The following is a 19,334-nucleotide window of genomic DNA, read 5'->3' as shown; positions in this document are numbered from 1 at the left end:
TGGTCATTTAAAAACACAATTCTAATAACTCATTTCAAAGAAAAAAATCACAAACTGAATAGTAATAAAACAAAACATATTAAAATTTGTGGGATATAACTAAAGCAGTGCTTAAAGAGAAATTTATAGCTTTAATTGCCCATATCTGGAAGAAAAAAAGATATGAATCAGTTATCTAAGTCTCCAATTTAAGAAACTAGACAAAGAAGAATTAAACCCAAACAAGTCAGGGAAAGAATAACAGTGAGATCAGAAAACAATACATAAGTTAGACAACAACAGAGAAGTTGATTGTTCGAAAAGTTTTGAAAGTTAATAAACTTAGCAAGACTATATCTCAAAAGTTTATTAGAAAACACCAACAAAAATCTTACCTTGGCCAATTCTTTAACTTTACCAAAACCAGGCTTCCAAGAGGCAGCTGTGAATAGACGATCTTATATCCACTTTGATGAAGCTGAGACTCTTCAGGAAAGTCTTCTTCAGAAACAGAGCACTTATTGTACTTTGAGTCAGTGTTCATGAAGCAGTACCATGGTTCACTGTGATTGACTTTGGCTTTATCCTCATTTGATAACAGTCTCCATTTCAAACAACTTTCATTCTCACATTGAACCCACACTTTGTTTATATACATGTTGTTTTCCACTGAGGAATCCATTGCCATATTACAACATTCTATTATCTTACTATCAAATTTTCCTTTTTCCGTAAGTGCATTTAACCTAGAAAATAAGAGGAAAATAACAGAATAAAGATTTCAGGGGATAAGGAGAGAAAGCTCAGGCCAAAATCCGAGAAGTAGCTTTTGTATACTTTGTTTGCGCACCTCTTCTCTGTAAACGTTGAACATGTCGTGTTTCCACCCACCCAGAGACAAAGGAAGAAAACAGAAGCCTCAGTCATTCTGGTCATAAAATGCTCCCAAATTAAAAATAAGGAAAGTATGATGGAGCAGAAAAGGGGTACAGGTTAACTATAATATCTATTCCACTACTCCTCAGTATGCATCTAATAGATACCCAGTACTTTTGCCGTTGTTGTTGTTGTTGTTGTTTAGCCGCTAAGTCGTGTCTGACTCTTTGCGACCCCATGGACTGTAGCCCGCCACGCTCCTCTGCCCATGGGATTTCCCAGGCAAGAATGCTAGAGTGGGTTGCTATTTCCTTTTCCAGGGGATCTTCCTGACCTAGGGATTGAACCTGCATCTCCTGCATCACAGGCAGCTTCTTTACTGCTAAGCCACCATAATAAGAGGTAAATCTTACCCATTGCGGATTCTGGGCCAGATACTATTCAATGCACACCACTCATATAGCCTTCCCGACAACCTCAGTGTGACCATTTTTAGAGAGAAAATGAAAGCCAAGGAAAGTCAAGTTATTTGTTCAAGGTCCCACAGCTAGTACAAGATATAGTTGGGATTTAAAGTCAGGCAGTTCCCTAATTCTGCGATCTTATCCACTAGGTAGTATTGCCTCTTGGGTATATGGTGTATACAGTGTAGAATTGATCCCTTTCTTTTTCTAATTCTGAAGAAAACTAAAGGTAGCAAAATATTTCACCATATGAAAATGTGAAATTTTTTAAAAATTAAAGGAATATTTTGCTTATGTTGTTTTGCCTTTTATTATTAATTCAAGTGATTTTATTTACTATTAATTCAAGACATTAGAATTATATAAGTCCCTAACTGCCAGCTTTAATAATAAGTTATGTGTATATTAAAATAATAATATAGGTAAAATATAAGTAAAACTAATTATTAGTAACTTACTTTGAAATACAAACCTATTTTTAGAAAAAGACTTGCATATACTATATTGATAAATTAGTAGACCACCACTGGGGCTTCCTAGGTGGCTCAGTGGTAAACAATCTGCTGCCAGTGCAGGAGACAAAAGAGATGCAAGAGACGGAGAATCGATCCTTGGGTTGGGAAGATCCCCTAGAGTAGGAAATGGTAACCCACTCCAGTATTCTTGCTTGGAAAATTCCATGGACAGAGGAGCCTGGCAGGCTACAGTCTATGGGGTCGCAAAGAGTCTGACATGACTGAGCACACATACATTGAACATCACTATCCAAGTATGGATAATCAGTCTATCACTATCCACTATCATTATCCACTATCCAACACTAACCAAGTTCAGTGGTTCAGTCATGTCAGACTCTTTGCAACCCCCATGGACTGCAGCACTGCCAGGCTTCCCTGTCCATCACCAACTCCCAGAGCTTGCAAAACTCATGTCCATTGAGTTGGTGATGCCATCCAACCATCTCATCCTCTGTTGTCCCTTCCTCCTCCTGCCTTCAGTCTTTCCCACCATCACGGTCTTCTCCAGTGAGTCAGTTCTTCCCATCAGGTGGCCAAAGTATTGGAGTTTCAGGTTCAGCATCAGTCCTTTCAATGAATATTCAGGACTGATTTCCTTTAGGACAGACTGGTTTGATCTCCTTGCAGTCCAAGGGACTCTCAAGAGTCTTCTCTAGTACCACAGTTCAAAAGCATCAATTATTCGGCACTCAGCTTCCTTTATAGTCCAACTCTCACATCCATACGTGACTACTGGAAAAACCATAGCTTTGACTAGATGGACCTTTATCGACAAAGTATGTCTCTGCTTTTTAATATGCTATCTAGGTTGGTCATAACTTTTCGTCCAAGGAGTAAGCATCTTTTAATTTCATGGCTGCAATCACCATCTACAGTGATTTTGGAGCCCAGAAAAATAAAGTCAGCCACTGTTTCCCCATCTATTTGCCATGAAGTGATGACTGGATGCCATGATCTTAAGTTTTCTGAATGTTGAGTTTTAAGCCAGATTTTTTCACTCTCCTCTTTCACCTTTAATTAATAGCTGTACTTTATTCTTTCCTTCCTTCTACTTTCTTTGGGCATTCTTTGTTGAGCTTATCTTTCTCTTTTTGAGTTGATGCTTCATTTTATGTCTTTTTTAAACTTTATTAATTTTATTATATTTTGGTAAGTACTCTTAGTATGAGATCTACCCTTTTAATAATTTTAAAGTGCATTTAAAGAGTACTGCTGACTATGGGTACAATGTCGTATAGCAGATCTCTATCATTTACTCATCTTTCTTACTTAAAACTTTATGCCTGCTAATTTAGAACTCCCTACTTTCCCACTTTCCTCACCTGTGGAAATCATTGCACTGTTTCATTATATGAATTTGATTATTTTAGATATCACATATAAGTGGAATCACACAGTATTTGTCTTTCTGTGACTGGCTTATTTCATTTAGCATAATGTCCCCCAGGTTAATCCATGTTGTTGCATGTTGCAGAACATTCTCCTCATTTAAGGCTGAACAGCATTCCATTGTATGTTTTCTTTATTTGTCCGTCAATTAACACTTAGGTTGTTTCCATATCTTGGCTACTGTAAATAGTACTGCTATAAACATGGGAGTACTAATATGTCTTGGAGATTCTGATTTCAGTTATCATAGATAAATACCCAGAAGTGGGGTAGCTGAATCATATAGTAGTTCTATTTTTAATTTTTTGAGGAGACCTCCATATTGTTTTCCATAGCACCAGCAGCATTTTGTATTCCCACCTACAAGTTTCCAGTGTATTCACATCCTCATCAATCTCTATTGTCTTTTGACTTTTTGATAACAGCCATCCTAACAGGTGTGAAATGATAACTAATTGTGATTTTGATTTGCATTTCCTTGATGATTAGTGATGTGAAGGATCTTTTCATATACCCAATGGCCATATAGCTTCTTTAGAAAAATGGCCCATTTTAAATGTTTTTATTGTGTCAGTTGTATGAGTTCCTTATATATTTTGGATATTAATCCCTTTTAAAAATGTTTACAAATATTTTCTCCCATTCTGTAGGCTACTTTTCATTTAACTAATTGTCTCTCTTGCTACAAAGAAACAGTTTAATTTAATGTAGTCCTTCCTGCTTTTGGAGAAGGCAATGGCACCCCATTCCAGTACTCTTGCCTGGAAAATCCCATGGACGGAGGAGCCTGGTAGGCTGCAGTCCATGAGGTCATAAGAGTCGGACACGACTGAGCGACTTCACTTCCACTTTTCATTTTCATTGGAGAAGGAAATGGCAACCCACTCCAGTGTTCTCGCCTGGAGAATCCTAGGGACAGAGGAGCCTGGTAGGAGGCCGTCTATGGGGTAGCACAGAGTCGGACACGACTGAAGTGACTTAGCAGCAGCAGCAGCCGTCCTGCTTTATTTTTACTTTTGTTGCCTATGCTTTTGGTGTCGGATCCAAAGAATCATTGATAAAATCAATCTCAAGAAACTTTTCCTATAAGTTTCCTTCTAGGAGTTTTACAGTTTGGTTTTACATTTGTCTTTAATCCAAAAATAAATTTCAAGTTTATTTTTGTGTACAGTTTAAGGATCCAATTTCATTCTTTTGCATACGAACATCCAGTTTTCCAAGACAATTTAATGAAGGGACTATCTTTTCCCCATTCAGTACCTTTGTTTAAAACTGGTTGACCTCTATATACCTGGGTTTATTTCTGGGCTATGTACTCTGTTTCACTGATCTGTGTCTGTTTTTAATGCTGATACTATACCCCTTTGATTACTACAATTCTGTAAAATAGTTTGAAACCAGGAAGTAGAATGCCTCCAACTTTTCTCTTCTTGTTCAAGATTGCTTAGCTATTTGGAGTTTTATGGTTACATACAAATTTTAGCATTTTTTCTATTTCTGTGAAAATGCCACTGGAATTTTGATAGGGATTGAACTGAATCTATAGATTACTTTGGGTTGTATGGATATTTTAACAATATAAATTCTTCTAATCTATTAATATGGATATCTTTCCACTTATTTTTGCCTTCTGTTTCTTTCATCTATGTTTTACAGTTTTCAGTTTATAGATCTTTCACCTTTTTGATTAACTTTCAGTTCAGTTCAGTTCAGTCACTCAGTTGTGTCCGACTCTTTGTGACCCCATGAATCACAGCACTCCAGTCCTCCCTGTCCATCGCCAACTCCTGGAGTTCACCCAAACTCATGTCCATCAAGCCAGTGATGCCATCCAGCCATCTCATCCTCTATCGTCCCCTTCTCCTCCTGCCCCCAATCCCTCCCAGCATCAGAGTCTTTTCCAATGAGTCAACTCTTCACATGAGGTGGCCAAAATATTGGAGTTTCAGCTTTAGCATCATTCCTTCCAAAGAACACCCAGGACTGGTCTCCTCTAGGATGGACTGGTTGGATCTCCTTGCAGTCCAAGGGACTCTCAAGAGTCTTCTCCAACACCACAGTTCAGAAGCATCAATTCTGCAGTGCTCAGCTTTCTTCACAGTCCAACTCACACATCCATACATGACCACTGGAAAAACCATAGCCTTGACTAGATGGACCTTTGTTGGCAAAGTAATGTCTCTGCTTTTGACTATGCAATCTAGGTTGGTCATAACTTTCCTTCCAAGGAGTAAGCGTCTTTTAATTTCATGGCTGCAATCACCATCTGCAGTGATTTTGGAGCCCAAAAAAATAGTCTGACACTGTTTCCCCCATTTTTTGGACACAACTGTAAATTAGATTATTTTCATTTCTTTTTCAGCTACTTTGTTGTCAGTGTATAGAAATGCAAGTCATTTCTGTTGGTTGGTTTTGTATCTTACAACTTTCTTGAGTTCATTTATTAGTTTTAACAATTTTTTTGGTGGAGTCCTCAGGGTTTTCTTTATATGAGATCGTGTATTCTACAAACAGAGAAAATTTTACTTCTTCCTTTGAGATATGGACACTTTCTATTTCTCTTTCTTGCCTGCCTGTCCTGGCTAGAAACTCTAGTACCATGTTGAATAACAGTGGTGTGAATGGGCACCCTGGTCTTGTTGCTGATCTTAGATGAAAGCTTCAAGTTTTTCACTAGTGAGCATGATGTTACCTGTGAGCTTGTTACATATGGTCATCATTTTATTGAAATATAATCCTTCTACATCCAATCTGTCAAGAGTTTTCATCATCAAGAGATATTAACTTTTGTCAAATGCTTTCTCTCCATCTACTGAGATGACAATATGATTACCTTTCCCTTCACTGCGGTGTATCATGTTTATTCATTTCAAAGTGTTAAACCATCCATGCATCTTATGAATAAATTCTACTTGCTCCTGGTGTATGATCCGTTTTATGTGCTCAATTGTTTGCTAGAAAATTGAGAATTTTTCTACATATGTTCATTGGGTATACTAGTCTGATGTTCTCTTTTCTAGTGGTGTTCTTTTATGATGTTGGTATCAAGTTAATGCTGGCTTTCTAAAATGTATTTGGAGTTGTTCTCTTCAATTTTTTGAAAGAGGCTGAGAAGGAATTCCCACTAATTACTCTTAAATTTTTGATAGAACTTACCAATAAAGTCATCTGGTTCTGAACTTTTCTTTGTTGGGAGAATTTTAGATTACTGATTCAATCACCTTACTTGTTGTTATCTGTTCAAGTCTATTTCATTCTGATTCAGTCTTGGTAGGTTATATGCTTCTAGGAATTTATCCATTCTTCTGAATTATTCAATTTGTTAGCATCTAATTGTTCATCATAGTCTCTTAGGATCCTTTGTGTTTCTGTGGCTCAGCTATAAAGTCTCTTTTAATTATCAGTCTTCTTTTATTTCGTGCTAGTCTAGCTAAAGTTTTGTGTCTTTTATCACAAAACCAACTCTTACTTTCACTGATCTTTTTCTATTATTTTTTTAATCTTTCATTTATTTTTGCTTTGATTTCTGTTATTTCCTCCTTCAACTAAATTTAGGCTTAGTAGCTCTTCTTTTTTCTAGTTCCTTCTATATAAAGTTAGTTTGCGTGAGGTCTTTCTTCTTAATGTAAACATTTATCATTATAAACTTCCCTCTTAGAATTGCTTTCGCAATATCCCATAATTTCAGTACGTTGTATTTCATTTTCATTTGTCTCATGACATTTTCAGGTTCCTGATTTCTTTGACCAACTGGTTTTTCAGGAGCATGTTGTTTAATCTCTATGTATTTGTCAATTTTCCAGTTTTTCTCCTGTTATTAATTTCTAGTTTCACACCATTATGGTCAGAAAGGATGCCTGATAGTATTGCAATATGATATATCCTGAAAAATGCTCCATGTACATTTGAGAAGAATGTCCATTCTGCTGCTGTTAGAATGTTCTGTATATATCTGTGGAATCCTCATCTAAAGCGTAATTTAAGTCCAAAGTTTTCTTACTGATTTTCTGTCTGGATGATCTATTCATTGTTCAAAGTCAGGTAATGAAATCCCCTATTATTGTTGTTGTTCAAAAGCATTAATTCCTCAGCACTTAGCCTTCCTTATGGTCCGGCTCTCACATCCATACAAGACTACTGGAAAAATCATAGCTTTGGCTATATGGACCTTTGTCAGCAAAGTGATATCTCTGCTTTAATACACTGTCTAGGTTTGTCACAGCTGTTATTTCAAGGAGCATGCATCTTTTAATTTCAATTTTAAGTATTGTTGTACTGCTGTCTATTTCTCTCTTCAGAGATTTGCTTTATATATTTAGACGCTCCAATACTGGGTGCATAAATATTTTCAGTTATTATATTCTCTTGATGAATTGATCTCTTTATCATTGTATAGCAACCCTGACGTTTTTTACATTTTTTTTTTTTACTTCTGTTTTATATAAGAATAGCTATTTCTGGGTCTCTTTCGGTTTTCATTTGTGTGGAGTATCTTTTTCCTTCCCTTCACTTTCAGTCTATGATTAGAGAATTAGTCCATTTACATCTGGAGTAATTTTTAACAGGTAAAAGCTTATTATTGCCCCTTTGTTAATTTTTTTCTAAGTGTTTTATAGATCTTTCTCTTCTTTCTCTCATCTTTTATGATTTGATGGTTTTCTGTAGTGGTATACTCCGATTCCTTTTGCATTATCTTATGCATATCTAACAAAGGGTTTTGCTTTGAGGCTTGCCTAAAACATCCTACAATTATAATAGTTCATTTTAAGTTGATAACTTCAATAACATACAAAAGCTCCTCGTGTTTACTCTTTGTCCCTACATTTTATGTTCTGTTGTCACAATTTACAACTTTCCGTATTATGTGTCCAATAAAAATTATTTAAGTGTCCAACTCTTTGCTACCCCATGGAGTATATGGTCGATTGAATTCTCCAGGCCAGAATACTGGAGTGAGAGCTGTTCCCTTCTCCAGGGGATCTTCCCAACTCAGGGATTGAACCCAGATCTCCTGCATTGCAGGAGGATTCTTTACCAGCTGAGCCACCAGGGAAGCCCAAGAATACTGGAGTGGGTAGCCTATCCCTTTCTCCAGGGGGTCTTCCCAACCCAGGAATTGAACCAGGATCTCTTTCATTGCAGGCAGATTGTTTACCACCTGAGCTATTACAGAAGCCCCCAAATTATTGTAGCTACAGAGATTTTCAATACTTTTGTCTTTTTGCCTTTATACTAAAGCTATATGTGATTTACATAATGCCATCATATATTATTTTTAATACAACTTTATATTTACCTGTATCAGTGAGTTTTATACTTTTATGTTTTCATATTCTAATTAGTATCCTTTCATTTGAGCTTAAAGAATTCCTTTAGCATTTCTTGTAAGGCAGGTTTAGTGGTGATGAATTCCTTGACCTTTTATCAGTATCTCTATTTCTCCACCAATTCTGAAGAACAACTTTGCCAGAAACACTGTTCTTGATTGGCAGTTTTCTTTCTTTCATAAGTTCTTTTAGAACTTTCAATATATTATTCCACTCCCTCTCCTCACTTTTTTCTGTCCTTTTTGTTCCTCTGACTTTATGATTTCCAGTGAACTATCTTCAAGCTCATTGATCCTTTCTTCTGTTTGATTTTCTGCCTTCTCTCGTCTCACCCCAGTTTCCACATGTCCATTTAGGATCTCACAGAACTACTACTAATTATGTGCCCCATTAGCTCCCATATGCAGATTAATTAGAACCATTAGGCAGCAGCTGAAAAAGTATATAGTCAAATCCCTTTTAGGGAAAACTGAGACTTGTGCTTTTGCCTGCTCTCTCTGTGATAAGCCTGGCAGGACTGCTTACAGATCTGTTAGAAATTGCTTACTTGTTTTCCATGGTGAAAGGGGACTGTGAATGTGAAGCCCTTTTGGTTCTCTAAGCTAGGTGATTTGGGAGCCAGTTCCTTGAGTGGCAGTCATAAAAGTTGGGGTGCTAGATGCACAGACAAGCTCCTTCCAGAAAGAAGCTGGACACTCACTTTTATAACTGGAGAGAGGGAGAGGAAACTGCTCACAAGCCCTTTCAGGCTCCTGGAAGAGGACAATCAGCTTCCAGATGCAAGCTGGTTAGAAGCCCAATTCTTGGGCAGCAACTAGAAAAGTATGCAGTTAAATTCCTTCCATAGAGAAAATGGTAATTTTGTGTTTTATTCTGGTCCGTCTGTGTTGAGTCCAAGGATACAGCCAAGGTTAAGTGTTTGCACTTCTGTTTAAAACCATAACATGGTCCTGGTGGATGCACAAATGCTGATTCCCATTGGCTCTCAGAGCTAGGTGATCTAGGAGCTGGTCCCTTGGGTAGCAGCCATAAAAGTTGAGGAACTAGCTGTGTGGTCCAAACCATCTGTTTCTCAGGAGAAACTGCTGGGTTCCTCCATGGTTAAACTAAAGGTCTATGGCATGAATGTATCTTAGCTTTTCCTACTCATTTCAGTGTGGTTATTTCCTCAGTCACCTCAATGTGTAGGAGGAACTAAACTAGTTTCTATATTTCTCTCCAAAGGAACTGATCTGTGTGGAGCTGCTCATTCAGTGCATCTGTGGGAGGAAGAAAAGTCTGATGCCTTGTATTTACTCTGCTGTCTTGGTGGCGTCCTTTGTGTTTTGTTTTCTTTACTTCTAATGAGCTCCAGAAAATTTTAAACAGTAATAGCAATATCTCTACCTTGTTATAAAAGAGCGCAGTGACCTCAGCCCTTAGCACAGCAGCCACTGCCAGGCATCTTTACCTCGTACCCTGTCACCAGGCACTGTGTCCCGTTCACCTATTAGTCAGTGCCTCAGTGGGCCCCGCCCATTCAACAACTGTCAGTGAGCGACTGTTAGGGGTCCTGCTCAGCCACTGAAGAGTGCAGCAGTGGGCCCTGCCCACAAGCAACCAACTGTTAAAATAATGAGTTAGTGAGGGGATTTAGACAACAGAGGTTGGGGGGGGGGGGGGTTGCGAGGTGGAGAGTGAGGTAAGAGGCAGATTCAGGCCTTCTCCTAGAGGCCCTCCAGCTCACCTAGCCTTGGGCCAACAGGTGAGGTGGAGTGCCCAGGGAATAGATTGGGGACTACATCCCGCAGGGCTCCAGCGACCTCACTAAGGCCCTCCACCAGCCTTGTCCCAGTCCTTGAGGCAGCATTGAACCGCTCTCCCTTTCCTGTTTCTGCGACTTACTGCCATGGTCACACTCTCTGAGACCTGGTCTGTCCCATTTGGGTGACCTGAGGAGACTGAAGACCAGCTGAGTTGGGCACCTGGCTTCCTCAGCAATGACAGCTCGGCAGGATGTGGGAACCTGGCCCTAAAGGAACAGCCAACTGCAATCCACCTTCTCAAAGACAGGATTGGGACCTTGGAGGGTTAAAGTTGTGCCTTAAGACCCTGCCTTTTTTTGTCAGGACCGAGAATAAAAGTTGTCTGGTAGAGAATCACAAGAATACCATTACCTGACTGTTACCTCACCATGACCTGACCTCAACAGCAAAGGATTTGACACCAAAAAGTTTGCAACAACTAACCATGCCCTTCCCTCACCTTTTGCTTTTAAAGGGGTTTGCTGAAAGTTTTCAGTAACTTTGGGGTTCTTAGGGCATGAGCCACCCATCTCTTTGTATAGATCTGTAATAAATCTTTCTCTGTTCTAAACTCTTAACATTTTAGTATTGATGGGCCTCACTGTGTGTCGGGCACACGGATTTGCGATTTGGTAACAGTAGGATAACACTGGTCAACCAACCCCAAGTTCAAATATGAAGAGAGACAAGGAAGATTCATAAGTCTAAAGCAGGTATTGGGACAACTAAGCTGAGGGTAAGGAGTTGGGGAACAGGTCTACAAACAGTGAAATAATCGATTACAAGTTCATTCAAGAACCTTCTATTTATTATTTAATAAGAAAAATAGGATTTCTTAGTATTTAATATCAAATTGACACTAGAACCCTCACTCAGACCATATAAAAGCAGGTCATATGTTCTAAATGGAATGTGAGGCCTCCTGCTGGAAAGATGGGAGGTACCACATGTAGAGTATCAGGTGCCCTTCAGTTATCCATTTACTTTTACCATACTGCCATTATTTTTAACTAGCTAAACAGATCTACAGGCTATATTATCTAGATTATTCCTCACAAAGTGAAGTCACTTTAAAATATTCCTACAAAGAAAGAGCATATTGAAGAGAATACTAATAACAAATAATGAAAGTTAAGAGGTATAAAAGAAAGCAGAACATGATATTAGTATCTGTCACTCAATTGCCTAGGATCCTGTCCATCCTAGAACCACTGGAGAAAGCACTCTAAGTTCACTGCACTGCATCAGTGGAAAGCTTAGGAAAATCCATTATGATAGCCAATTATAATATGTTAAGGGGATTAAAAGATTACTTTTAAATGGTAGATAAAGTTTTCAGATTTTCTTAGGAAGTCAGTGGATAATACTAAGAAGATAAATTAATACCAAGAAAATGTCATTATTATTTAAGTAGTGATACTCATTTTCAATTGTGTCAAACTTAAACCTCTTGGTATTTTAGATTTGATAGTTTATCCAGGCTAATAGAATGTATAATATAGGTTATGCAATACTTACTCTTTTCAAACCAGATTCTCATTATTTCTATTACCTTTTCTCCAGCATTTGGTTGGTTTTAAAAATTATTGCTACATCAGTTATATTTAACTAGTTAAAACATATATACAGATTATATTATCCAGAATTTTCCTCACAAATGAAGCCACTTTAAAATATTTCTACAGGGCTTTCCTAGTGGTCCAGTGATTGAGAATCACCTTGCACTGCAGGGGATGCCAGTTTGACCCCTGGTCTGGGAAGATCCCACATGCTGCGGGGCAACTGAGTCCTTGGGCCACAACTACTAAGCCTGCACTCTGGAGCCTGCAAGCTGCAACAGCTTAGTCCGCACATAGCAACTACTGAAGTCCCTGTGCCTTACAGCCCATGCTCTGCAACAACAGAAGCCACTGCGATGAGAAGCCTGCACACAGCAACTAGAGAGTAGCCCCCACTCTCTGAAACTATAGAAAGCCCACGCGAAGCAATGAAGACCCAGCTCAGCCAAAAGTAAAGAAATAAATGAATATTAAAATATGTTTCTACAAAGAAACAGCATATTGAAAAGAATAGTGATAATACAAATAAAGTATTTAGGCTGATGCAAAAGTAATTTGCAGTTTTGGATTGTTGAATTTTGCTGTTCAATACTGGAATATATTCTCAAATAAATGTGATTACGTTATACATCACTTTAATGCTCATTTCTTGCTTTGCTTTTTTTTTTTGCTAATGACGTATTACTTGCTGTTTATTTTATATATATTTTAGACTAAGGAAACGATGTTAGACAAAAAGCAAATTCGAGTGATTTTCTTATTGAGTTCAAAATGGGTCATAAACAATATGTTATGGAGACAACTCGCAACATCAACAACACACCTGGCCTAGGGACTGCTAACAAACATACTCTGCAGTGGTGATTTGAGAAGTTTTGCAGAGCAAATAAGAGCTGTGAAGATGAAAGAGTGCAGTGGCAGGCCATTGGAAGCTGACAATGACCAACTGAGAGGATCATCAAAACTGATCCTCTTACAACAACATGAGAAGTTGCCAAAGAACTCAGCGTCAACCATTCTATGGTCATGCAGCATTTGAAGCAAATTGGAAAGGTGAAAAAGCTTGATAAGTGGGTGTCTTGTGAGCTGATCAAAAAGAAAAATCGTCATTTTGAAGTGTTATCTTCTTTTACTCTATGTAGCAACAATGAACCATTTCTTATTGGATTGTGACGTGTAATGAAAAGTGGATTTTCACAGCAGGATCCTCTATGACCCACCTCCCAGAATATTGGAAATAAAAGTAAAAATAAACAAATGGGACCTAACTAAAATTAAAAGCTTCTGCACAACAAAGGAAACTCTAAGCAAGGTGAAAAGACAGCCTTCAGAATGGGAGAAAATAATAGCAAATGAAACAACTGACGAAGAATTAATCTCAAAAATATTCAAGCAATTCCTGCAGCTCAATTCCAGAAAAATAAACGACCCAATCAAAAAAAGGGCCAAAGAACTAAACAGACATTTCTCCAAAAAAGACATACAGATGGCTAACAAACACATGAAAAGATGCTCAACATCACTCATTATCAGAGAAATGCAAATCAAAACCACTATGAGGTACCATTTCACGCCAGTCAGAATGGCTGCGATCCAAAAGTCTACAAGCAATAAATGCTGGAGAGGGTGTGGAGAAAAGGGAACCCTCTTACACTGTTGGTGGGAATGCAAACTAGTACAGCCACTATGGAGAACAGTGTGGAGATTCCTTAAAAAACTGGAAATAGAACTGCCATATGACCCAGCAATCCCACTGCTGAGCATTCACACGGAGGAAAGCAGAATTGAAAGAGACACATGTACCCCAATGTTCATCGCAGCACTGTTTATAATAGCCAGGACATGGAAGCAACCTAGATGTGCATCAGCAGATGAATGGATAAGAAAGCCGTGGTACATATACACAATGGAGTATTACTCAGCCATTAAAAAGAATACATTTGAATCAGTTCTAATGAGGTGGATGAAACTGGAGCCTATTATACAGACTGAAGTAAGCCAGAAAGGAAAACAGTACACTAACCAATGGCAACCCACTCCAGTACTCTTGCCTGGGAAATCCCATGGATGGAGGAGCCTGGTGGGCTATAGTCCATGGGGTCGCAAAGAGTCAGACTTGACTGAGTGACTTCACTTTCACTTTTCACTTTCATGCACTGTAGAAGGAAATGGCAACCCACTCCATATTCTTGCCTGGAGAATCCCAAGAATGGGAGCCTGGTGGGCTGCCATCTATAGGGTCGCACAGAATCTGACACGACTGAAGTGACTTAGCAGCAACCAATATATACTGTTTATAAACAGTATAAAAAAACCAATACAGTATACAAATAGTAAACATATTTTTATACTGTTTATAAATATTTTTTATTTATAAAACAGTTTTATACTGTTTATAAACAGTATAAAAACCAATACAGTATACTAAAGCATATATATGGAATTTAGAAAGATGATAACGATAACCCTGTGTGAGACAGCAAAAGAGACACAGATGTATAAAACAGTCTTTTGGACTCTGTGGGAGCAGGTGAGGGAGGGATGATATGGGAGAATGGCATTGAAACATGTACAATATCATATGTGAAACAAATTGCCAGTCCAGGTTTGATGCATGATACAGAATATCGGGGCTGGTGCACTGGGATGACCCAGAGGGATGGTATGGGGAGGGACGTGGGAGAGGGGTTCAGGATGGGGAACACGTGTACACCCGTGGCAGATTCACGTTGATGTATGGCAAAACCAATACAATATTGTAAAGAAATTATCTTCCAATTAAAACAAATAAATTTATATTAAAAAAATGAAAAGTGGATTTTATATGAAAATCAGCAATGATTAGCTCAGTGGCTGGACCAAGAAGAAGCTCCAAAGCACTTTTCAAAGCCAAACTTGCACCCAAAAAAAGGTCATGGTCACTGTTTGGTGATCTGCTGATTTGATCCACTATAGCTTTCTGAATCCAGGCAAAACCATTATATCTGAGAAGTATGCTCAGCAAATTGGTGAGATGCACCAAAAACTGCAATGACTGCAGCTGGCATTGGTGGATAGAATGGGCCCAGTTTTTCTGCATGACAACACCCAACCACACATAGCACAACCAACACTTCAAAAGTTGAACAAATCGGGCTACAAAGTTTTGCCTCATCTGTCATATTCACCTTACCTCTCACCAAGCGACTACCACTTCTTCAAGCATCTTGACAACTTTTTGCAGGGAAAATGCTTCCATAAACCAGCAGGAGGCAGAAAATGCTTTCCAAGAGTTCATGGAATTCCAAAGCATGGATTTTTATGCTACAAGAATAAACAAACTTATTTCTTGTTGGCAAAACTGTGTTGAATGCAATGGTTCCTATTTTGATTAATTAAGATGTGTTTGAGCCTAGTTTTAATGATTTAAAATTCATGTTTCAATACCACAATTACTTTTTCACCAACCTAATAAGGAATATAAAAGAAAGTAGAACATGATTACTATGTGCACAGAAGGTACAAATGAAGAGGAGAAAGAAACTGTGGTGAGGAGAATGCTGGAGTCTGTGAGATGCCCTATAAAATCAACAGTAGTCCACACTTCAGTTTAAAGAGATGATGACAAATGCAAAGCTGTGCTGAGTATACTTGACTTACTCAACTTCTGTTTTTAACTTTTTATTTCATAACTTAGCTATTATGCTAGATAATTCAAAAGAAAATTTTAAAATTACATTTTAGAAAATAGAAAACATTGAATGTCTATTCAAAATTAGGCAGTCATGTTTGGGCTATTAGTTTATTCATTCATTCATTTAATGCAATAGTTATGAATGGTTGCTGCTGCTGCTGCTAAGTCGCTTCAGTCATGTCCGACTCTGTGCGACCCCATAGATGGCAGCCCACTAGGCTCCTCTGTCCCTGGGATTCTCCAGGCAAGAATACTGGAGTGGGTTGCCATTTCCTTCTCCAGTGCATGAAAGTGAAAAGTGAAAGTCAAGTCGCTCAGTCGTGCCTGACTCTTAGCGACCCCATGGGCTGCAGCCTACCAGGCTCCTCCGACCATGGGATTACAGACACTCAATTTTCAGTCAGACAACTCTACCACTTTTTAATTTGCAAATTAGTTAACCACTACTCTAGGGATAACAAGAGTACTATCACTCTGGAACCTCTTTTATAGGGATACTAATCCCCATTCATAAAGGCTCTGTCTTTAAGATTTAATCACCACCCACTGCATCTACCTTCTAATAACATCACGTTGAGGATTAGGTTTCAATATGAATTTGAGGGGACACAAATATTCAGTCTATAGCATTCCATCTCTGGCCCCAAAATTCACATTCCTCTCACATGAAAAATACATTTATTCCGTTCCCAGAAGTTTTAACTGCTTCCAGCATCAACCCAAAAATCTGAAGTCCAAAGTCTCATCTAAATATCACCTAAATCAGACATGGGTGAGACTGAATGCAGGATTCATCTTGAGGCAAATTCCTCTCCATCTGTGAACCTGTGAAATCAAATGTGTTCTCTGCTTCCAAAATACAATGGTGGGACAGGCATAGGACAGACACTCCCTTTTCCAAAGGGAGAAATAAAAAAGAAAGGTTCCAAGCAAGTCTAAACATTAATCCGGGGTAATAATCTTTGGCTCTATGCTCTCCCTCCAGGCACACCGGGGCTGTGGACCCCTTCCAGACCTACTAGGGTAGGTAACCGCATAGTTTTACCAGTAGGGGTTGGGCCCTATAGGATGTATCTGGTCTTGTCCCCATATGGCTTTGAAGGCATCCCACACAGTAGCTCTCATATGTTAGAGTCAAGTGCCTGTAGATCAGCTGGGCTTTACTGGTCAGCTTCATGATGGTGGCCCTGGCCCACAGCTCCACAGTGCAGTGGAGATAAAGGAACTTATTATTTTACTTAGTCAAACGAGGCTAAGCTGTACCTCCAAAGCCTTGCTTAGATATTTCCTCAGCCACATATTCACTTTCATTACTCACAAATTCTACCTTTCATGAAACACTACACATGAACACAAATCAGCCAAGTTTTTGCCACTGTATCACAAGGACCCTTTTTTCTCCATTGCACAATAACATGCTCCTCATTTCCATCAGAGACCTCATCAGAATGCCCCCTTTACTGTCCACGTTTCTACCAAAATTCTGTTCAAAATTACTTGGGTATTCTCCAAAAAGACTGAAGCTTTCTCTACAGTTCTCACCTTTTCTTTCTGGGCTTGCATCACAGTTGCCCTTAACAATCCATTCATTTTTGGCAATGCAGACTTTTTCTCTCTGGAGGAGGGCACGGCAACTCACTCCAGTCTTCTTGCCCAGAGAATGCCATGGACAAAGGAGCCTGGTGGGTTATGACCATAGGGTCACAAAGAGTCAGACATGACTGAAGAGACAGCACAGCACAGGCTTTTTCTAGAATGAATCTCAAAACTCTTCCAGCCTCTACCTTTTACCCAATTTCAAAGCCACTTCCACATTTTTAGGTATTTATTACAGCAGCATCCCCTTTTCTCAGTACCAATATCTGTCTTTGTCTTTTTGGACTGCTGTAACAAAAATAGACCGTGACTTATAAACAACAGAAATTTATTTCTCACAGATCTGGAGGCTGAGAAATCCAAGATCAAGGCACTGATATATCTGGTATCTAGAAAGTACCCACTGCTGGTTCATAAATGGCTGCTTTCTATAGTAACCTCATTTGGAGGAATGGGCAAGGTAGTTTGGGGGTTCTCTTTTTATAAGTGAATTAATTCTATTCATGAGAGCTCTGCCCTCACTACATTATCACCTCCCCATTACCATCCTAACACTTCCTATTATCATCACATTTTAGGGGGGGACACAACCATTCAGTCTATAACAATAATCAGTCAAACATTTTTAAAAATGTTTTGAAAGCAAGGGGAAGGGTCTTAGTGGTAAGGGAAGACAGTGGCACATAAATCTTAGACATCCATTTGGGTAAATGGATGAAAAGTGGAGTTAATAACCAAGTAGGGGGACACAAATATGGCGCAAGCTTGAAGTTTAGCGAACAGAAATAATACAGTCTTTTGGGTCTTGATTTTAAAATGCTTGTGTGTTAGCTAGATACACAATATGAAATTTGGGTCTATTCCTCTAGAGAAAACTCCAGAGTCACAAAAAGTGAGAGTATAAACTAGGTACCATAAATCCTAGACATCTATTCAACTCTTAAATGCTTGACCACCTGGTTTTTGCTAAGTTTCTTTTAAAGGAAACCAAAGGTTTTATAACCACCTAATCCAAAGGCTTTACTCTTAAACCTCTAACCACTACTGATTCCTTGACCAGTTGCTCTTTCTCTCCCAAGGCCCTGAATAAGTCTTTCTAAGGCTCTGTCTTCAAACTTCTCTTATATTTTCGTCCTTGGAGATTTCATTCAAATAGCTTCCACTCTCTCTCCCATGCAAATGGCTAACAAATCACCTCAATCCCTGAATTCCATCTCAAGTCTCACCAGCACACCTACATTCTATGTAATTTTGACACCTGGATTTACTCAAGCACACTGAACTTGGGCCAAATTGAGTTTTCTTTTCCTTCAAAGTTTTGAATATGAAGTTTCTCTTTCACATTACTGTTCTGTTCAGTTCAGTTCAGTTGCTCAGTCGTGTCCAGCTCTTTGCGACCCCATGGACTGCAGCACGCCAGGCTTCCCTGTGTCCATCACCAATTCCCAGAGTCTACTCAAACTCATGTCCACTGCGTTGCTAATGTCATCCAACCATCCATCCATTACCTAGATTCAAATGTCAGCAAGGGTGTCGGCAAGGGTCAACTTTGAAAATGCCTACCTCCTTATCCCCTCCATTGAAATAGTTGTCATTTTGTTATGAGTTACAAAATTTAAAAAGTGTGTGTTTCCCCCTTTCTAATCTTGCTGCTACAAACACAGCTCAGTTCCTCACCAGTTCATTTAGACTGCTCTAAATAGCCTATGTTGGCATTCCAATCCCAAAGACAGGCAATGCCAAAGAATGCGCAAACTAGCGCACAATTGCACTCATTTCACATAGTAAAGTAATGCTCAAAATTCTACAAGCCAGGCTTCAGCAATACGTGAACTGTGAACTTCCAGATGTTCAAGCTGGTTTTAGAAAAGACAGAGGAACCAGAGATCAAATTGCCAACATCCGCTGGATCATGGAAAAAGCAAGAGAGTCCTAGAAAAACATCTATTTCTGCTTTATTGACTATGCCAAAGCCTTTGACTGTGTGGATCACAATAGACTGTGGAAAATGCTGAAAGAGATGGGAATACCAGACCACCTGACCTGCCTCTTGAGAAACCTAATGTAGGTCAGGAAGCAACAGTTAGAACTGGACATGGAACAACAGACTGGTTCCAAATAGGAAAAGGAGTACGTCAAGGCTGTATATTGTCACCCTGCTTATTTAAC

General features: G+C 38.9%; 1 protein-coding gene across 3 annotated transcripts in view; it reads right to left on the bottom strand.

Annotated features, from left to right (window-relative positions):
* Positions 1–19,334, bottom strand: part of ZCWPW2 (zinc finger CW-type and PWWP domain containing 2) — a 154,388-nt gene that overhangs the window by 88,938 nt on the left and 46,116 nt on the right. For 2 of the 3 annotated variants that reach the window (XM_059879963.1, XM_002696896.7), the window contains one exon: positions 375–725. In XM_059879963.1, coding sequence (XP_059735946.1) covers positions 375–667 — 293 coding nt within the window. In that variant the 5' untranslated portion in view covers positions 668–725. Of the gene's footprint in view, positions 1–374; positions 726–15,068; positions 15,221–19,334 lie in introns of those variants that run through there. The other variant, XM_059879964.1, reaches the window with a different exon arrangement.

This window comes from Bos taurus, chromosome 22 (assembly GCF_002263795.3).
Source record: "Bos taurus isolate L1 Dominette 01449 registration number 42190680 breed Hereford chromosome 22, ARS-UCD2.0, whole genome shotgun sequence".
NCBI lineage: Eukaryota > Metazoa > Chordata > Mammalia > Artiodactyla > Bovidae > Bos > Bos taurus.
The sequence above is the reverse complement of the archived record's forward strand: the minus strand, read 5'-3'. Positions and strand labels throughout refer to the sequence as shown.